The sequence below is a fragment of the Saccoglossus kowalevskii genome, chromosome 6 (genome assembly GCF_978046115.1).
Source record: "Saccoglossus kowalevskii chromosome 6, keSacKowa6.1, whole genome shotgun sequence".
In the NCBI taxonomy this organism is placed as follows: domain Eukaryota; kingdom Metazoa; phylum Hemichordata; class Enteropneusta; family Harrimaniidae; genus Saccoglossus; species Saccoglossus kowalevskii.
This window is the reverse complement of record NC_140646.1, coordinates 34,476,351-34,499,558: the sequence shown is the minus strand read 5'-3', so window position 1 is coordinate 34,499,558 and position 23,208 is coordinate 34,476,351. Positions and strand designations below refer to the sequence as shown.

The 23,208-nt window shown below is 32.6% G+C and overlaps 1 protein-coding gene across 1 annotated transcript in view; it reads right to left on the bottom strand.

Annotated features, from left to right (window-relative positions):
* Nucleotides 1-6,265: 6,265 nt before the first annotated feature.
* LOC102809833 (protein spire homolog 1-like) overlaps nt 6,266-23,208 on the bottom strand; it is a 42,073-nt gene continuing 25,130 nt past the window's right edge. The window contains exons 4-15 of the mRNA XM_006816851.3: nt 18,037-18,162; nt 16,856-16,948; nt 16,570-16,728; nt 15,571-15,657; nt 13,405-13,516; nt 12,923-13,038; nt 12,063-12,183; nt 11,376-11,467; nt 9,571-9,708; nt 8,218-8,285; nt 6,997-7,149; nt 6,266-6,596 (exon numbers count right to left, since the gene is read on the bottom strand). Coding sequence (XP_006816914.2) covers nt 6,437-6,596; nt 6,997-7,149; nt 8,218-8,285; nt 9,571-9,708; nt 11,376-11,467; nt 12,063-12,183; nt 12,923-13,038; nt 13,405-13,516; nt 15,571-15,657; nt 16,570-16,728; nt 16,856-16,948; nt 18,037-18,162 — 1,425 coding nt within the window. The 3' untranslated portion in view covers nt 6,266-6,436. The remainder of the gene's footprint in view (nt 6,597-6,996; nt 7,150-8,217; nt 8,286-9,570; nt 9,709-11,375; nt 11,468-12,062; nt 12,184-12,922; nt 13,039-13,404; nt 13,517-15,570; nt 15,658-16,569; nt 16,729-16,855; nt 16,949-18,036; nt 18,163-23,208) is intronic.

Here is a 23,208-nt window from a genome sequence, read left to right as displayed (position 1 = left end):
ATCTTTGTTTTTCAGATCAATTCAAAATGGCCAAATAGTTGCCAATTTAATGCTAAACATCTTGGACGCAGTTGTTCAATTTTGGAACATCCATTGAATAGAATCGGACCTTCATCTTTGTTTTTCAGATCAATTCAAAATGGCCAAATAGTTGCCAATTTAATACTAAACATCTTGGACGCAGTTGTTCAATTTTGGAACATCCATTGAATAGAATCAGACCTTCATCTTTGTTTTTCAGATCAATTCAAAATGGCCAAATAGTTGCCAATTTAATGCTAAACATCTTGGACGCAGTTGTTCAATTTTGGAACATCCATTGAATAGAATCGGACCTTCATCTTTGTTTTTCAGATCAATTCAAAATGGCCAAATAGTTGCCAATTTAATATTAAAAATCTATCATTTTTGCTATTTCAGAACCAAATTTTTGACGCAGTTATTCAATTTTGCAACATTTATTGAATAGAATCAGAACTTGATCTATGTTTTTCAGATCAATCAAAATTGATGAATGCTGTTCAAGAGCCATATCTCTGACATATATTGAGAGATTGAATCAAACTTTACTACTTTGTTGCAACTTTTGTTTTGACTCATTTCAATTTTATTTACTATTGAAAGACACACATTGAAATTTGTTTAACTTTGGATATATATCATATGTGTATTTGTTTAATTCAAGATTTAATGCTATTACTAAAAATACTAAAAATCCATCATTTTTGCTATTCCAAAACCAAATTTTGGATGCAGTTGTTCAATTTTGGAATATTTATTCAATAGAATTGGACCTTGATCTTTGTTTTTCAGATCAATTCAAAATGGCCATTTTGTTTGGATGAATGCTGTTCAAGAGCCATATCTCTGACTAACATTGAAAGTTTGAATCAAACTTTACTACTTTGTTTCAAATTCTGTTTTGAAATGGTTGACTCATTTCAATTTTGTCTACTATTGAACAACTGGGTGTATATGTAATGACGTGTCACCATTCAGTTATGTTGCGAAAGTTTCATACTTTATACTGCTAAGGGAAAGACACATATTGACATTTATTTCAACTTCTGATTCAAAATTGCTGATTATTAGTTTGTTAGAAACAGGGACTAATATTTTTGGTACAGTGCATCTGTCCTAATATCATTTCTCAAACATGTCTTAACAGATTTTTTATAGTTGGCACAAAAGCAATTCATAGTGGGAACCAGGAGACATGCGTATATGTTGATCAGTTTTTTTTTGTTCCTTTGACTGACTGGTGACCATTTTAGTCCCAAAAAACAACAACAAGCAGCCAGTCGGCTGAGATAGCTCCGCTGTTAGCAATGCACATTTCAATTAAAGAACAGAAAATATCATTAGAAAATGAACAATATGTAGACTTGCTGTTTTCAACAAGAATTCAAAAATATCACTTTTTACCAAAAATGACAAAAATATTAAGCAAAATTAGAGAATTGAAGATATCAACATGAAATGAACAAAACTGAGAGAGGTCCACATGTAGAACCTATATATGTAATATCAAAGCAATGGAACTTGCCGTTTTTAACAAGAAGTTGAAAATATCAAAATAAAAAAAATATTCATCAAAATTAGAGAATTTTAGATTTTGACATGAAATGAACAAATCTGAGAAAGAACCATCCAAGGTACTTGCATATCAAATTTGAAAAAATTCTGACTTACGGTTTTGAAGAAGAAGTTGAAATTGTAAAGTTGACGACGATGGACGCCAACGACGACGAACAATCAGTAATATGAACAGCTCCACTGTGTCGACTTTGTCGACAGCGGAGCTAAAAATCAACATATGAAAACATCAATCATTTCTCAGGCATGCCAGGACTCAAACTTTCATTCAAACTTTGAATTGATATCTCATGTTAGGTGGGTTACTGTTAGACGTTTCTTTACAGATACTGAAGTTTTCTACCCATTTTTACAGATTTTGTTAAAATTTGGTGCACAGCAAAGACAATTAAGTGCATGTTTAATTTAGTAATTTTGTTGGACATGCTATGATCAATTAACTAGATACATTAACAAGATGTATTGGTTTACATATTGATTTATTTTGATGACTTTTGACTGACTGCTAGTTCTTTATATTTTCATGTGTCTGGACAAATTTTTTGTTTGAAATTTGGTACTACAAAAAATAATAGAGCATGCTGCTTTGTTTTTAATTTTGATAACCTTTGACCAGTCAACTGTCGGTTATTTAGTTCCCAAAACAACATTTTAACCATGCTTTGGCGGATTTTATGCATATGAATTGGTATCACTCATGGTTTGATGCACGTCCAAGTTTGCTTTGCTTTGTGATACGATTCAAAATGAGTGACTGGCAGCCATGTTGGTTTTTCATCATTTTTTGGACATGCTGGGTACTTTCCTAACATTTAATTATAAACTACATCTTTCATCTTTGATAATTTACACAGTAGTGAAAAACTGGACAGGGACTATGTCATTGACTTCTTTCAGTTTTGCTTTTGTGTCGTATCTCATCTGTAGATTACCTGGTATTTCACCTTCACCATAGAAAAATGTTTTTTAAAGTTGCAACATCTCAAAAACTGTAAATGTCTGAAGAAATAGTGTTGAAACACCAGTGGAGTAAAGTGTGAAGGAAACAAACATTTTCTGTAAAATTATTTTATTTCATCACAGGATACATGTACATTAGGGGACATATTGTTTGATGGTGTGAAACTGAAATATATACAGTAATTTAAATATGTACATTTTCTACACTTGTAACACTGCAATATTATTGGTGGTTACCGTAATATATCATTAATTGGGTTATTGTATTGCATACGTTATTTAGACCTATATATATATGTATTTTGTAGTAGACAAAATTTGAAAGTTTCTGACCATGTTGATCTAAAACAGGATTATTATTGGAGCAACCATGTCCTGGGGCTCACTTCAGTGTGAATGCCATTTTTTATTTATTTTTCTATAAAATTTTAATTTTTGGACCAACTGAGGTAATTTCCCACAGAAGGGGTAGATCAAAATGAATAAGAAAATATTTATTTTGGAAGTGACAGAAATTTAAATAAACGACAGTTGCAACACATGCAGTTGTGAGGGGGAAAAAATGAGGAAATATATAAATATTACAACTTCACAAAACATCAAAAACTGGACCAATTAAATTAAGACCACCATATTTTTCAGTACCATTCAGTTTCTCTGATCCTGACAAATTTACAACCAGCAGAAAACACTGGCCTGGGAATTTTGATTTTTTTTGTAATGATGGCTGACATAATTTGGAAGATATTTTAATAGCAATAATTAATATGCTCAGTATCTGACTTTGGATGGATGCTGCTTACGTGAATCACAGATTTTTCTATAAAGGTCAAAATAAGTAGTATTTGAATGATTCAGTGCATAGTCAATGCAAATTTTGGTTTCTTATAGAGAAAATACAGTAAACCGTGTAAACCAATTCAGTACACAGTCAATGCAAATTATGGTTTCTTATAGAGAAAACACGGTACACCGTGTAAACCAATTCAGTACACAGTCAATGCAAATTATGGTTTCTTATAGAGAAAATACGGTACACCGTGTAAACCAATTCAGTACACAGTCAATGCAAATTATGGTTTCTTATAGAGAAAATACGGTACACCGTGTAAACCAATTCAGTACACAGTCAATGCAAATTATGGTTTCTTATAGAGAAAATACGGTACACCGTGTAAACCAATTCAGTGCACAGTCAATGCAAATTATGGTTTCTTATAGAGAAAACACGGTACACCGTGTAAACCAATTCAGTACACAGTCAATGCAAATTATGGTTTCTTATAGAGAAAATACGGTACACCGTGTAAACCAATTCAGTACACAGTCAATGCAAATTATGGTTTCTTATAGAGAAAATACGGTACACCGTGTAAACCAATTCAGTACACAGTCAATGCAAATTATGGTTTCTTATAGAGAAAATACGGTACACCGTGTAAACCAATTCAGTACACAGTCAATGCAAATTTTGGTTTCTTATAGAGAAAATACGGTACACCGTGTAAACCAATTCCATTTCACGATTAAATTGTGACTAATGTTGTTGATTTAACAGTTTGCATTTTCCAATCCAGACTCGCAAAATACAAACATTTGTCGCTTCCATAATTAAAACTGTTTTCAGTACCTATTGATATGGAAGTTAAATCAGTGTTTTGTTAGATGGAAGATTGTAAAAGCATCAATTAAATAACTTTAAATGTACTAGCTTACCATGCACTCATTCACCAACAAAGACGTACTATGCTAATCCACGTTCCAAATTTCATATACATTTTAGTGTAAACATTTTTTTTTGACAATCTAATTTCAACAGACTGTCGGATTTTTGAACATACTTTTACTTAACCCCCAAAAAAAGTTGTAAAAAAGCAATATAAACATAAACAAAATATTTTCAATAAACCAACATATACAAACAACAAATGGCAGCAAATAAAACACTTAACATTTTTTAACATAAAAAATGATTGTATATAAAGAATATTTACAAAATGCAACCACTCTATCTTCAATGATTATCAAATTGACAAGCCTAATATCTGATGTATTTTATATTCTAATTTTACTTGTTGACTAATCTAAGTCGACTAAGGTTTGGGATTTTACCTAACAACATTTTGCATTTCATCTGTTAGAGAAGCAACATGGATAACTTAGGTAATTTTATTTTTGATCTTGTTTAAATAATTTCGTTGATATTGTATGTGGATAAAACAGTAGGGTATGAATATTCATAAATTGTTTTGTCAGCAGTATTCATTCCGTGAAATGACAAAAATAGACAGTATGCGTGCACCTCTCATTTACCTATAGGTACAGGCAATTTGAAGCACATGCACAGACTTGAATCCTCATTATTTCATAGCAAGAAATAACTAATGAAGTTTGCTGTCAAAACAACTTTATTTATTGACAAACCAATTTTCGTTGTTCTTCTAATCAATGGTTTTTTGTTGTTTTTTATTTACTACTAAATCTCCATTATATAATCCACTTTGACTTTCATATACCGCTAGTAGCATGCTATTGACTTGTAACCTATTTGCAATATTACCGGTAGTAGTGCACTTCAACCTAAATTGCATTAATTGTATTCTATCATTGAAATGTGCTATTTTGACCATAGATTCACTTCTGTGATTTACATATAAGCACATGGTATACAGGTACTCTTTCATTTACAAAGTAAATAATTCAAGTTTCATTGGGTCTCATGACCAAGTCATAGGTGGAAATGAAAATATGTGGCACATTGTAAATTAGATCCTGTCTATGATTGGAAGGCTTTCAAATCTAAAAATAAACATTGCCTGCACCTTTGTGAACCATAATGGATGACAAACTGACCAGTCAGGATGTCTTAATGAAACATAGCTAATTGTAAACTGCCATGGAAGTTCATAACATATCTTTCTAGAATCAAATTGTAAATCAAAACATGTAAGTATATTATTGCTTTATAATTAAGTACTGATAACAAATACATTATTGACTATTTGTAACTGTTTTTTAAATAATACATGTACATAAAATATACGACTTAACGAAAAAACAACCCAACTAGCAGTATTGCAATGTAACATGTAACTCACTATTTTGCAAACAAAGTATCAATATTGATATCAGTGTACCATCACAAACTGCTACATTTGAACTATCAATATCGTTATTTTGTTTGCAAATCAGAGAGACCTATTGCAATGCTGCTAGTTGGGTTGCTTTTTTATTTATTAATATTTACAAATAACAAATTTTCTTTCAAAGCAGAATCTGTTGTAATCATTTATCAAGTGTGAGTATACAAGATTTCTGCCAGCACAGCTAGCACACGTTGATTGGCCATTATGTACACCAATTGAAAATATTAAATGTAAAAAAAAGTAACTATTTCAGGCATTTTTTGGATCTCTCCTAATCTAAAGATATTTGTATTTTAAGGTTCGAGACCTCAACATTATACCTAGCATTGATGTCACTGAATCAGGCAGCCATTGGACGTTTGATTCTTTGATTGAAAACAGTCATCAACCTTTTAAACAAATTGAAAGTCTGAATAACTAATGAGGTATCAAAGCTAGGTATAATGTTGAAGCCTCGAAATTTGCACAGTTCTTACGCTAGGGGTCAACCATTTGAATTCATGGGGGTGGCCGGAAAAGTGTGACCAGAGCAACTTTTTTTTTCACTGTGTCTTACCCGTACATTTTCTTTTTCTTTAATGTGTCAATATTTTATCCCTACAACATCTTTTTCTCACCGCCACCCTCTATAATTTCAAATGGTCACCCCCCCAATTATGGAGCAGCTAATAGAAATGTGAATATCTCAATAAAAAGCAACTGCAGTAATCAACCAATAAAATGTTTGGCATATTTTATCTTCTGATAGTTGTATGTCTATTCGTCTGAAACACTTGAATCATAAACGCCTTACATTCAGTACAGATGTCTTTCATGTTGCTACTTGCACTTCGACCCCAAATTGACCTTCGACCCATGGTTGGTGAGCAGGCAGGTGTTGCTGGGGCTGATTCACTGCAAGATGAAAGTTAATTGAAATGCACCTGAATGACTCAGTTGAATTTGATAAGTTGAAAAAACAAGTTGTTCTCTGACTACCCGGTGGTATCACTGTTAGAATTGGGTAGTCAATCGGGTACGAGTTGCTTCGCATTGGCAAGAATGACTTTTATGGTACCTCAGAATGTCATTATCAAAAAAAAATTAGGATATATTTTAAATTTTAACACTATGAATAATTAATGTATTTACACAAAGCCTAATTAGAAGGGAAAATCCAGAAACAATGAGTAAAAAAATACCAATAACAAAAGTACAAGTTAAAGTGAACACTAGATGGCGCTATATCACAGTACTTTTTCAAATTTACTATCAGCACCAGTTCTTGCAAATAATAAAAAAAGCCTACATGTACCTTCTAGGGTCTTCTTCATCAAAATCCAATTGTAAAGAAGTTTTAGGAAGACACTTGGTGGGAGAAGCACAAGGTGATAATGCATGTATCGGTATATGAAGAAAATGTTCTGAAGGAATTTTCATTCTTCGACAACAGCGAGAACAAATAATCCTAGAGTAATGAAAAAGGCAAATACAAATATTTTGATTATTATAAAACATATCTTTCACTTTTACTTGAGGAGATAATAAGAATATTGACTTCAGTGTTGATTACCACAATCTTTCCATGAACCATCAACAAAATAACTATTTGCAGGTGGTTGATTTGTTAGAAAAATATTTAAATTATTTTGATTTTGTGCCATTGATTTATGGAGTGTTTTTTTACTCAGTTTTGACATGTTTGATGAATTGAAGATATAAATGAAGGTAATTCACAACAGAAAAATTGTGAAACTTTTAAACATCACAAGATCTGAAGATGTCTGATAACTAGTTTTATTTCTTCTAAGAAAAAAACATTAACAGATTGTGCATATGACGGTGAGAAAAAATCAGAGCATGTTCATGAATATAAATGCTATTATTGTGGAATGGCTTTCACCATGGGTCACATGACCAAGAATGTTATAAACTGTATTTGCTCTAAGATATGTACATCCTTCACGTGTAAACCATCGTTCAAATGCAATAATTGGTTTTATCCGTGGTTTACTAATTGTTATTGATGAAAAAATATTTGTTTGGAATAATGTTCTAAGCAGGATAGAATTTTTCATATGATATTTTGAAACAGTATTTGATTTTTAGTTCACTGACTAGGTTTACCCCAGTACTCATCAACTTGGCTGTCAATGGGACACACATCTGATACATGGCAGGGGTTTTTCTAGAAAAATGAACAAGAGGGAGCACACACAGGCGAGGGAAAGGATCTATCGCCATATTGTTTGGAGTAATGTTAGTGTATTTGGTGTCCAGACACATTGTCAGCTGGTGTTGCTGGAAAGTTTTCACGAAGAAAAATATATTTGAGATTTCATGTTGTACAGCAGCACAGAAGTGCGCGGCTCAAGAAATATATTTATGACTTGAAAGTTCAATCGGCAATTCGGTATTAAGAGGGTGCCAGCCAAGAGTATCAGTGCGCTGTGCCCCTGTTCTCCCAGTTTAGAAAAAAACCTGCATATAAGAGATTTTAAATAATAACAAAATAATAATTTGCACCTTTACTTACTTTTTACAGAGTTTACACTTGTATTTTCTATTAAATAGAGCAAATCTTATTTTACAGTTAAAACACACCTGTTAAATAGAAAAAAAAAATTGGTCACAAAAATGTGCTGCTACTTAACACTGCTTGAACCACTAAATATACGGTGGCATATAGGTAGAGTGATTGGTTGGCATCATCTTCTTACACCAGTTTTTGGGCTGGACCACCATAAGAATATATTCTGTCAATTCTTACAATGACTTTTATTATCCCTTGTTTCGCAAACCCGCCGAATAAACATGAGCCGAAAATGAAATAAAAATAACATTTTATTTCAGCGTAATTTCTCGCGCCCGCCGAATTGTAAGCGCAAAAAATTGCTAAAAAAATATTTTTATCTTCATTTTTACCACCCGCCTCAAACCAAATCCAAGTTGCATTTTCGTGGGAGTATCATGATCAAAGTACCGAAGTCTCGCGCAAATGAGAAACAAGGTTATACGTGGAATAAAATTTTATTTCATTTCTTCTCTCCGATCAATGATCTCACTAATACAATTCTTTGAGAATAACACAAATCTAATGGAAAAAAAGAATTTTATTTTATTTTCGCCCTCCTCAAAAAAATTGCCTTATAAAAACTCGAGAAACAAGTCTGGCCCAAGTTTTGTTAATTTTTTTATATATTGAAATTATGTGGGGTTCATTTTGTAGAAAAAAGTTGACTTTGCTGATCAGAGGGTTAAAAATTCTCAGCATCCTCTCTTTGTACAGAGTTGCAGATTTCCATGGATGAATGACTCTACTGTATAAGGGATAAAAAAAGGTGGGCATGGAAGGAATAATTTCTTCAAAGTGTTCACACATGTATGAAGTCAAATTAAAGGGCTATGACTGAACTGCAAGTTTTGGTTAGTTTTTTGGATTTGTCAATCAATGTACTGGTAATACAAAGCCAAAACTACCTTTTCGGCACCAAATGGTAAATATTGTAGTATGCTGTGTAACATGCTGGATATTTTTCATGAAAGTGTGCATATTCATTTTGTTAAGGTCATTTTGGCACACATGGAATAAAAATATTGGCAAAAAATTCAGCTCATGGCCTACTGTAACTAGTTTCCCACTACTGTAGAATACTTATATTCGCTTGGAATTGATTTTGGCTGAAGGAACGATTCAGTGAAAATAAAATCCAGCGAATATAACTTTTTTCCTATATTTTACTTTCAACTCGTCAAAAAACTGTGAAAATAAATTCCAAACAAAATGCCCAAAAAGTATTTTCAGTGAAAATTAATTCCAGCTAAAATAAAATATTTTACAGTATATAAAGTCAAATTTCAATGTTTTCAATGATTATTCTAAACTTACCTTTTCATTGAGCACATCTAAATAAACTTTTTTATAACACTGCAAGTCTTCCAATTCTGCTTTACAATGTACGCTTCGTATATGCTTCACTTCATCCACTGTGAGTGACAGGTACTCAATCGGGTCATTCCAATCATGCTATCATATGCAAAACAATCAAAATTACATCAAATTGACCCAAATATGCTATTTCAATTTCCTGTAATGCATTACCACTACAATGACCTCACAATTTCTTGCTTGAAGGAACAATACATTGTTTTTTATCATCATTATGCCAAATCTGAAGGTCAGCATTTATAAAACTGGAATAAAGAAAGTTAGTATATTTTCTGAAAAGCAAGTAATTGTTATTGTTATACATCTGTCATCGTAATGGCACAAGTTCTAATTTTGGCGTATTTCATAGGGTATCTGTATTTTACAATATCAGGGAATTGCTATTATGGAACAATTTCACACTATTTCCAAGATTGGTGAAAAAAAGTTTGAAAGTGTTTTTGAAAACTAAGTTTGAGAAAGTTACAATAATTGTCACCATTTTGCTCAATCATGGTTGAATTGGGAAGATTATTATAAGGCTATTATGAGGAAATTGCAAAGTCTATATACAGAACATGGTCGTATCGACCACTACAAGTTGGTAAATACTCTCGCTGTATTGTTGTTGTGCATAATTTGAGGAATCCTCGCAATAACCTCATATTTTAAAGCATCCCAGTCATCGTGAGCATACATTTGATTGTCATGTAAACAAAGCTTATGTTGCATGGGACCCATATCAAAACAATGTGACATAGCATCTGTAAATACTGATGCACATAGATACTGATACTTTGCATTGTTATACATAACGGCTTATATAATAGTTAAACTAAAAAATTTTAAAGCGGGGGAATTGTCACCTGCGCATGCGTCAGATGGCCATAATGTGTCATTGTTTACAAACAAGCATCTACCCATGAGCCTTTGTGTTTTTAGTGTGTGTTGTTATCGTCGCTTGGGACTCAATTCCTGCGTGTGAGCAGGTGACGACCCTCCCGCTTTAAGTTAAGGGTATGCAACTTTGAAATCCTGGTGACAAATTCTGTGTATGCGTCAACAAACTTTTGACCAATGTATGGCATCACAGAATCCAATGCACACATGGAAACATGAATGAGCGTGGTTATAATTGCACAATTTTCAAATATAGCAAAGATAAACACCAACAACATACTCACTACAGTACCTATTAGATTTCCAGAAATAATTGAAGTCTTGCGATGATGTGATCATCTTTTTATTTTCGTGATTGCAATTGGAATCTATTGATATGATAAAGTTGCATACCCTTATCTTATCAATCATTATTTCTATACTAATCTACAGCATACAGTCTGCCAATGGTCAACAAGCAGACTTATATAATGCTATACTTGGTTGGCAGAGGTTTGTTAAATGGTGAAAAGGTGTGAATATCATGGCAGGCATCTCCACCTGTGTCAAGAATGCATGGTTAGATCATATTATTAAGTTTTAACTCCATACATTATGGGCAGCACACAGCGCTATGATTAAATAAGTTTTGAACATTCCATTTTAACAACATGCAGTTTATAAAAGTTCATGCACTCAGAGTGTTATGATGAACATGTCGAAACGCAAACTTAAAATGAATGATGCAGCGAAATAAAATAAAACGAGCATTTTACCCCATATTTATTGTAATCGATAACGTCTTCAGGTAAGGTATAGAGACACCTGCCATGGTTGGATCGACACCTGTAATTCAACCGTTTAGTAGGGTAAGGTTTTTTACTGACCATGGAATGTTTTGGTGTCTCACAGATTGTTATGCTGTGTCGCCGAGGACTTCCAACTACGGGTGCTTGGTTAGGTGAGCTTGTGAAAGGCACTGGAAAATAAATAACATTTGTTGATATTTTTTCTGAATAAGTACAATTCTTGTTATTTTAAGCACTGCAGAACAGTGATTGTGGAGATGCACTTTCAGTCATTAAATGTCATAAAATTTCATTACCTGATGAAAGACAATTTATTTGACAATGTAAAATGTATTTTAATTATTGTGTTCGTATCATATTTGACTGCGTAAGTACCCTGTGGCAATAACTCTGAATAACTCTGAAAATCGCGATTTTTTAAGAGATGGGTGCTTAGCCAAGCACTCTCCTCAGAAAACTGTATTTTTTGTGTGACAGACATTGTTTTGCCATTTGCAGTTTTGTATAGAACAGTAAAACATTGAAAAAACATAGCAGTTTTCATGACTTACAGTAGACAGATTGAAGCATGCTGGTAGGGCTGGACGTTTTGGCAATTTTGACCCCGAATACATAAAAATCATGCGAAAGTGGGAGCCAGATACTTGACTTGACATGGGCGCTAACAGGATTGAATATGGTATTTGACTTACTATATGAAATTACATTGGAATTAACATAAATCTGGTGCAAACAAATTTTAAAAAAAGGTAAATTATTTCTTACTTTTATAAGTAAGTTTTTGAGATGGTGATTCAGACATAGAAATGTTGACATATTCATCAGATTCATCTTCTTCGTTATATAGCCTGTTGTATCCCACTCCATCATCTTCACTGTCATCAGACTTAAAAAAAAAAAAAAATATTCAAAAAATAATAATGATCAATCGTTTCATTTTCTCTACAATACATAAATGTGAAATGACCACAACTGGATGAATTATAAAGGACAGCTATTCAATGTTCAATCTCATGAACCCTAACCCTAGGTATAATGCCACCAAATGTCAGGTTTACTCTGAATCACAAAATACGGTCACATGAAATCAACCCTTTGAGTGCCTAATTTTTTCCTGTTCAAATTTGAGTAAATTTATTCACATTTACTGTAATTTTCACTGAACAGACAAAATGTGACATTGCTTCTAGGTAGTTTGTGATTAAAAAATTTGAAATTTTCACAGTATTTTATGTCAAAAAAACCAGACTATAAATAGAACTATTTTGTGCTCAAAGGGTTAAAAGCAATTTCAATTATTTGTAAACCAATTAATTTCAGATATTAGAAATGTTCCATTTTATATGTTTATATTTTGAAGGAGTCAATGTGAATTGTTTCAGAAACTCCAGTGAAATATTTACTTCCGCAGTATTTCACAATTTTCAACAACTCATAAAAGTCTCTCATGAAATTATAGCACTTTACAGACGTCTTGTTTATGCTAGTATACTGCAACAACATTTTATTTTTATCATTGATTTGTCAAAATTGTCTCTCACAAAATTCAACCATTTTATAAGTATCTTATCCAACAGAAAGAAAAATAAAATCAGAAAGAAACTAATAAAGTAGAAATTACTTACAATGTTATCCCAATCTATTACCAGATCAGCAAATGAAATTTTCGTTTTTATCGGTTGGTTTTCAGGTTCAGGAGTAAGAGAGTTGTCACCGAAGTCAATTGGAATGAACTTATACTCTGTTGGTATAAATGAGTTGAAATGTTATATTAAAAGGTAGTTGTCGTCGCTCAAATTTCATGTAAACAATGTATTCCACATGCGTTGATAATGGGCTATGAGTCCCATATCGAACAGAAGGAGGTGCGATGACCTCCACCCTTTAAAGTCACCAGAGTGAAATAAAGCATCCCTTTCAACAGATTAAAATAAGTATTGTTTTTATCACACTACACCATATTATCGAACTCTTCATGTCGTATCAACTGTGGCACATCCTACAGTACAATTGTAACATGTATTCATTAACATATCACATGACTTCCATCAACCAATCAGCAGCTCATAAGAATTAGTATTTATGATATGCATTAAATATACGATACCTTGACGTCTTGGAGTTGGTTTTAATCGAGGCACTGATTTGATTTCATCTAGCATTCGCTCAAATGTGGAGGGTCTCCGTGGTGATACTGGTGGCAAGATTCGATCATTCACCTGATTAGTGAAAATAACATCACATGTTTATTTTTATTTCGTTTTTATTTGTAACCATTTCTCTCCCTTTGGGGATTGAGTTATGTGTTGACAAGTCATTGAAAATGACACAGCCCCTGTTAAATTAATCTTGGAAATATAGTAGTAAGGCCAAAAAGTCAGATGGCTGTCAATCGTCCATCCTTGATACGATTTTGAAACAAATTGTCATGGACATGTATTCTGACATGTATAAAGCATGTGCCAAATTTGAATGAAAACTGACAAAGCATGTCCAAAATACAACATTTTCAAAAAACAAGATGGCTGCCAGTTGGCTATTTTGAATCAAATAGCTAAACCACTGCATGTGCATATGTCCCACATAAAGTACTAGACACATGCAAAGAATGAACGGAATCAGTCCGAAGGATTCTGAAATTTGACTCTAGACAGACGGACAGACAGACAGACGCACGAACGGTCGAGGGCATGTATCCTAACATGTATAATCTATGTACAAAGTTTGAATGAAAACTGACAAAGCATGTCCAAAATACAACATTTTCAAAAAACAAGATGGCTGCCAGTCGGCCATTTTGAATCAAATCGCTAAACCACTGCATGTGCATATGTCCCACATAAAGTACTAGAAACATGCAAATAATGAACGGAATCGATCCGAATGATTCTGAAATTTGACTCTGGACGGACGGACAGATGCACAGTTGCACGAACAGTCAAGGACATGTATCCTAACATGTATAATCTATGTACAAAGTTTGAATGAAAACTGACAAAGCATGTCCAAAATAAAACATTTTCAAAAAACAAGATGACTGCCAGTCGGCCATTTTGAATCAAATCGCTAAACCACTGCATGTGCATATGTCCCACATAAAGTACTAGACACATGCAAAGAATGAACAGAATCGGTCCGAAGGATTCTGAAATTTGACTCAGGACGGACAGACAGACGCACAGACGCACGAACGATCGAGGAAATGTATCTAAACATGTATAATCTATGCACAAAGTTTGAATGAAAACTGACAAAGCATGTCCAAAATACAACATTTTCAAAAAACAAGATGGCTACCAGTCGGCCATTTTGAATAAAATCACTAAACCACTACATGTGCATATGTCCCACATAAAGTACTAGACACACGCAAAGAATGAACGGAATCAGTCTGAAGGATTCTGAAATTTGACTCAGGACGGACAGACAGACGCACGAACGAACGATCGAGGACATGTATCTAAACATGTATAATCTATGCACAAAGTTTGAATGAAAACTGACAAAGCATGTCCAAAATACAACATTTTCAAAAAACAAGATGGCTACCAGTCGGCCATTTTGAATCAAATCACTAAACCACTACATGTGCATATGTCCCACATAAAGTACTAGGCACATGCAAAGAATAAACGGAATCGGTCCAAAGGATTCTGAAATTTGACTCTGGATGGACGGATGGACAGACGGATGGATGGATGGATGGACGCGGAGACGGAGAGACACTTTCATGGTTGCATTACACTGTTCTATTACTGTTTTTCTGTTATCTGATTGGTCTTTACTGACATCACATGCACTGTTTGTGCTATACACCTAGTTCATTGAAATGCGATTGATAATCCTAATTTTAGGTTGTAACTAGTATGTCATACAATTTTGGTTTTATCTTTTTTGTGTATTTTCTAATTTGCCTACAAATGTGAAACTGGTAGTTATGTAAACATCCATGCACAAGCACAGTTACGATGACAGTACAGTTTTATGAGAGTTTTCAACCTTTGTTTTCACTAGTGATGGTTGCTAGGAGGTGAAAATGGCTAAATATCCACTAAGAAATGGCTACAGGTCTCGATCCAAATTTTTGAAAAAATACAAAAAAAAATTATGCAGGTTTATTTTGGTGAATGGTGACAGTTGATTTTTTTTGTTGCTCAATGGGTGAAGATAATTGTGAGCATGAGTCACTTGTACAACTTGTCTGGTTTTTCTGACGTATTTGACGATAAGACAACATGAGAATAAAAGACTGTAGGTTATGTATTTGACTTACTGGTTTTAACGGTGGTCTCGATCTGATAAAATCTAAAATAACATCATGTGCATCTTTTTTCACTTGAGGTGGTATTTCTCCATCGATCTGTATCAGAGATAAGATATATACTATGGTAACAGATAATAATTATATAAAGTATACTATAAGTGAAATTCTAGTGCTTATTAGTACATCAATAATTAAGTCTAACAGCCTTATTGGATAAGCTGTCAACTCTATGCGAGAGAGTGTGAGACATAGAATCCACTCTGAATCGAATATGTTGCTATGGAATGTTCATTATTCTTACTACAATACACCATAAAAAGGTGTTAGGTGTTTTGATTATTGTACAATATAAACTCTACTAGTGTTTAGCATAAAATGTCATAAATCCAGTAATATGCAGGTATATGCGTCACTAAATGACAACTGCCCTGCAGGAATTGAATTTAATGTTTGAACATTATGCAGATTTAAGACCAATGGAATGCAAAAGAATAATATCTTGTGATAAATTATAGTAAATGCCAAATATGGGCAATGGCATGTTATCCTTGGGGCGGAGCTACGTCACAAGACGTTCCATGTTGCTAAGACGCGCACCACTGTACCATGTATTTGTATGGGCTCCACGCGAGCTGGTGTGGAACGCGGTACGCCGGGCGAAAAGCTGCTGAAAATTTGAAAAAACAACAGGAACTCAACTTTGAAGTAATCCTGAACAATCAAATTTATATGCGTTACACACGCAGGAGTAATCTTGTTACACTGTTCAGGGGAGTCTCAACAACCATCCCAAAGTACCGTTTTCTGAGAGTTTTAGGCCTTTGGTTTTCACAGTGATGGTTGCCATACGGTGAAAATGTCCGGATGTCCGCCCCCAAGAATAGGTAACATTTTTATGCAAATTATTTCAAGCAGAAAAATTAAAATGAGGCAAATAATTTATAGAAACTGCACTCATATTTTAGACTGGATTAACATTTTAGACAAAATTAACAACTGCCAACTTACCATAACTTGTTTAAGTATGAACTTTCGTGATCTAATATCATCCAGTATCATTTCATACGGTGTAAGCTCGTATTCTATCGGTGCACGTCGTCTTTCACCAGACTTTTTTAACTGAACACCAGTTCTTAGTTGTTTTATCACTTGCATCCACAATCGAGCCTAATTATTCATGAAAAAAACAAAAACTAAACTTATCACTACTGCTGACTGTCATTGAAAAGTAATCAATTTGTTGAAAAAGAGAGAGTTGTTAATTCTCACCACTAGAGGGCACATCTATTCTTACCCAATCATGAATTCCAAGTTCCATTAATTCTGTTGTTGTTGTTGTTGAAACATCATTCTTCTCATGTACTTTGTGTGTAATTTTCTGTAAATTCTGCAGAGAAGGAAAAAGAAAAAAATGTAGTAAAATGGGAATTCCTTACATACCGGTAATGTGAATCAAGCCAATGATAAAGACTGTTACAGCTGTGTGTGTGTTTCTTTGTTTGCATGTGTGTACGTGTTCTCTGGTTGTTTTTTTACCTGCATAACACCCACTATGCAGTTTATTCAAACAAACAAAATATGGCAATTGAGATAATCACAGCAAGCAAAATATACCTCAAATTCAGTGTTCCCTCTAAGTCGTATTTTCACAAAATTTACTCAGTCAGGTGAAATTCATTTGTTGTAATGTCGTGCATTTTGTATTCAAATAGGTATATACAAAATAAAGCCTTTTTACTATGATTGACTCCAATATGAATTAATTTTGTGAAATTGTTGTACATACACTGCCTGCAAATGCATACAGGCTTAGATAATAGAGTAAACTCTGTATATTTGGTTGCTATGGAAAAAATTCATTTGACAACATTCATCACATGCACAAATTGTTCATAATTTGATCTGCAATTGAGGGAGTTCAGGGAGACTAAAACAACATAAATCACTGCAGCTCAATGTCTGTAGAGAACTCAATGAAAGTTTACACCTGCATATTTTACAAGTTTCCTTTTGATTTTCGTGAAGTTTACCAATTTTGGTCATGAAAATAAAAGATTACTGTAACAGTATTTCCAGATTAATAGTTCTTTTTTTGAGTTTTTACACCAGACAATGTTGTTGGTTATGAATTTGTGAATATTTTTGTAATTTTTGGTAAAAAGTGATATTTTTGACTTCTTGTTAAAAACCGCAAGTCCAATTGTTTTGATATTACATATATAGATGCTACATGTTGTTGGTTAGGATACTAAACAAATTTGTGATAATTCAGTGAAGGGCTTTGATCACCAGTATTAAATTTTATTTAAAGTTTATTTTGTTGAGAGCAAAATGCACCCAATCATATAACATGAATACACGAAAATTTAAATACTGTTTTTTTTCAGAAAGCTGTGAATTTAAAACATAGTGCATCATCACTTCTGCTAAAATTGAGCCCAGTGAATATTACTTCTTTTAAAGTAGTAAACATACCTTCTTTCCACTCGAGATCTTTTCTAAGAATGTCGTCAGCTCCTGCACCTCTGCAACTAACGCCCTCACAACCGCTTGATAATGACTAATTGCTTGAGTGGGATGTGGTAGGTGGGATGCACAGACCTGAATAAAAAATTAAAATTAGCCTATATATCTCTTCCAAGTTTGACTGAACAAACAAGCATTTACCTATCCACATGTTGCCCGTTTGAATCAGGTGATACTGCCCTCTACAGACTATATAGAGAGAAGGATAAGATAAATAAAAGCAGATGTTTGTGATGCTCATACTGCACTTTATATGTGATCTAGATTACATATTGGATTACCTATTCATACCAATGGCATTCTAATGTAACGCAGACATTGAAATTCAGATTTTCAATACTATACAAGATTTTTATTTATTTACTCTGAACATTGAAAAGAGATGAAAACCAGCAAGATACTACATAGTCAACATCATTTTAATGAAAACCAATAAAAGAATTTACAGCTTTTTGAACTTATTTGTTTTCATTTCCAATTATAATATTTTTTGGATTGTTTGGAAGGTATTTAAAGCACCAGTCATCTAACAACATGCACATAAATTATATTAATAATGCATTTTTCACATGCTTTAATTGTATTTGTACATGGGACCAATTTTCGAATATGACATAGTGATGACCAGTGTTTTAACATATAAAATACTCAAATATAATGATTAATATGACTGTGATATTTTATTTATTCTGCATTTAGAAAACAAATATTTTTATTATTGGTAGATTTACCAAAGCCTGATTTAACGAAACTAATTGTGCTCTAGCTACTGTATTGAATTGGTCATTTGAAATGAACATAATATAGCATTGCACTGGGGGTATCATACTTATACATGTACATCTAAAATAACTGTATACCAATTTAAGTGTGCATACAGAATATGTAATTTCACAGAGAGGAGGTCTAAAAGATGGAGAAATAAAATTTTCACTCCTTAGTGCCTCATCAATATCAGAAAATGCTAATATTGGTGAAGATTCCAGTAACAACAAATCAAAATAAGATCATTAAAAAAATGTCCCATGTACTGCAGGCCAAAGTTCATAATTTTACACATCAATGTGTCATTTAACTTCTTGAATCAATTAAATGCACTGTTACTATTCTCTGAATATACAAACTTTCACATCTAATTTCCTGTCTATAAACAACCTTCATTTCGAGTCAGTACAATCATAGCCTACTCTTTAATATAGAGCCTACAATTAATGTAGTAATATATTATGAAGCCTGTTGGTTATTAGTAATACTGTAAAATCATTTATTTACACTGACGTTTAATTTCACTATTTTGATGATTTGAGCATATTCATGGTGTTTTTATTTTACAAATTGTCAAGGAAACAATGAATTTTATTGCTATTTTACATGTTCACGTAGATTTAATTTACCAGATTTTACTTATCAGCGAATATAGCGAAATGAAAACTCTGTGAATAATTAATGCATTTACAAGTATATTGTGAAGCCTTTTGGTTACTGTAGAATACTTTATTTTCGCTGAAGGGATGATTCCATGAAAATAAAATCTATCGAATATACTTTTTTTCTTATATTTCACATTAAACTCATAAAAAAAATCAGTGAAAATAAATTCCATACAAAACGCCCAAAAAGCCTTTTCAGCGAAAATTAATTCCAGCAAAAATAAAGTATTTCACAGTATTTAAATTGTGGTTACAAAATTTAACTGTTACCTCATGTGGGTCAACTAGCTAACGGGCGGTTATATCTAAAGGATTACTGTTTTAACTTTGATGATGTATCCCCTGGAGAACATTTATACAATTTTGTCAACGTTATTAATAAATTACACTAGTCAAATTTATTAATTATACATGTAAGACAATTTTGTTTTTGAATATCAAATGTTGGAATCATACAACAATGATCAGGTCAAAGGTCATAAAGCTCTTGAAATTTGAAAACAATGAAAGGCCAAAAATAATGAGATCTGAATGACGCAGAATAAAATAATGTCAAGGCCACAATTAGCTAAATGGTGTCAAAGGTGAAAAAACGCTTGGATGTCATATTGTTCTGATTAATTCAAAAAAAAACAATACATGACAATTTGGCTAGAACAACAAATTTGCTCAGTGGATTTTTCAATAGCAAATGCAGGCAACGAAATACTTTTTTTTCTTCAAATGCATAACAAAATTGTAGGTTTCACTACTTGTCACATAAAATTAACACATGGTCTGCTGAAAGCCTCTATGAATAACTAACTGAATGTAAAAAAAAAACAGTGACAGCAGATGATTTAAACCAGACAAGCAAATCAAGCTCTATAAGATTTGGAATAAATCTCAATTGTAAACAATCTACTAGGATTTATATTTATATTTATATTTATATTTATATTTATATTTATATATTTATATTTATCACCTGACAGTTTTAACGATCTTTAATTTACATATATTAATATATATATACAAGTTTGTTAGGCTTACTCAGCGGTATAATAATTATTAATAATAGAATTCTATATTTAACATGCCAGGTACATGCATTTTTATATTATTGTTAATATTTATCTCATCTGTAAACATTCAAAGTTCTGATATACAGCTATTCTGGGAACATATAGTATAAAACTAAAATGGCATGTTTATTTTCACCATTACTTTCATGTAAAAGACAGAAACAGCCACATTATAAATCTTGTTGTGTGGGACCCACATAATTTATACAGTACATATAAAATACATTGTGCTATTTCAATGATACTTTAGTAACCATAGTCCATCACAGTCAAATAATTTTGTTGATTAATTGTAAATATAGACCATTTTACTCAGGCATAATGGGAAACTATCACAACAATTTGAAGAAATTTCAAACTGGTTCTGATAGTATTATATATGTTGCAGTGACTTAAAAATTAAAGCAGCCCTTGACATGCACACGCATATTTAATTGAAAGCAATCAACCGCCATGTTTAAATGGTTAACCTCGAACATTTGCAAAATCAATAATTACCAGACATTCATATTGAGAGGTTAATGTCCTAGCTGCTTTCAAATTCCTCTATGCTAAGTCATTTTGAACAGCTGACTGATAAACAGAGTGTAAGAAGCCAAGATGAACACAGTGCAAGCAGCTGGCAACTTAATATATGAGTAATAATAAGTCAAGGACAATAAATAAATTTGAAAATTTTTTTAAATATGAATCACTGTTGATTCAAATGAGAGATCAGTGTACATTGTACATCACTTATTCATACATTCAAACATCACATCTAAATATTATTCACCACCAGATTTTCTCACCAAAATTGTTCTGCACTTTTTTTCTCATATTCTTCAATATTTCTGGAAATGAACCTTGATTTTGGAGCCAACAGACAAAATTTGAGTCAATTTTCAGTTTTTACTCAAAAAATGTATATACAATGAAGATTTCAAAAGAAGAGAATTTTTGTGCTTCATCATTTGAAAAGGATGAAAAATCCAATTGTGATATTCATGATGAAGGTCTCACAAAAAGCAAACTTTCCTTTGAAAGTGATGAAGAACACATTCGTTTATCAATTGAATGTATCTTCAACCGACTGCATCACAGAATGAGTATTATAAATTCTTAATAATATATGTGATCAGAACAAAAAAATATACAAGAAGTGAGGATACTAGCAGAATTTGCATCAGTGCCTTTCCTGTCACTATGTGTTTATAACCTAGATTTATAAGCTGAAAAGTTTCACATTCTGGCAAAGTAAACGATAGTAAAGTACAAGATAGAATTTTTTTGAATTTGTTGAAATCGTTGTCAAGCAAGTTTATGATGATCTTTGTATTATTCACATGTAAGCAAGCTGGTCTTCATTTGTACAATTTTGTGAAAGCAATTCTCAAATACAGCATGGCAGCAATCACTGGGTTTTTACTTTAATTACTATAAATCATAATGTTTGAATAAAAACTGAATGAACAAAATAAAAACAGATAAATTTGGCTCATGTAATTCATTTTACACAGATGAATGTAATCTCTCAGACATAAACACTGATTGATTTTATGGCTCTTAGACAGGAAAATTGGAACATAATCATTCATCAACTACTCAAGTATTGAGTTTCCTTCTGAAATTATTAACAGCAAACAAAATGTGGATTACATGATCCTCATTTTCAAAAACATGTACTTTCTTTATTGCTTAGCAACAAGCATACATGTACAAGACTTTCACTTTAGTGCTTACACGGATTTTGTAGGAGCTAAGAACCTTTCATCAAAAAGGTAAAAAAAAACATGGCCGACGACACAAGATCTTGTTGCTAGGTAATTATTGCTAATCATCATCAGTATATTGTGAATTAACTCACCAATTACAGACTATTTTCAGTACAAACTTTGGTTAAAGAAAAAATCATGTTGCTAAGTAACCAAAGTATAAATGTCTGGGTTACTAAACTATGTGCATTTTTGTGTTACAATGAATCTATTCATTAATATCGGTTTTAAGTATACATATGCATAACCACATTTCTAGGTAACCACAAATGACTATCAGCTAAAATCTTCATGTCTTTTGAATGAAGTTTGACAAACAAAACTAAAAACTGCACAAACACGTCTTGATGTATTTTGTATCTAAATGGTAGTTTTTTTGTTTTTTTCTACAACATTTTGAAATATACATGTATGTTGGTCTTGTATTTCTATTAAATCAAATATGCCCAGTAGTACATGTTCACCAGTTGGTTTTCAATTCTACTATTTTCAGGAGTGGGGTTTCAGGGGAAAATATTTTTATTTTCACATGAATAACGGGGCAGCTGAGCCATTTCGTAAAAAGTCAAACTACGTGACCCCATGCAAATAATACAGTCCCAGGATTTATATTTGAGAGAGTTGATGGGAACAATACACAGTAAACTTCAGGTGTTAGTTCTGGTCTGATGGTAATACCATGTCAGTGCTCTGCAGGGAATTTATTAGAATTCCATCATTTGTAAATGCTATGGTACAATGAAGAAATAAAATAGAGTAGCATATGGGACTAGTTCTAAAATCTTGAGTGAAACAAAGATGCAAGCGGATGTTTAGAAGTCCTCAAACTTGAAACCTTTAACAAACGTTTTTTTTACCAGCTTGACTACAGAT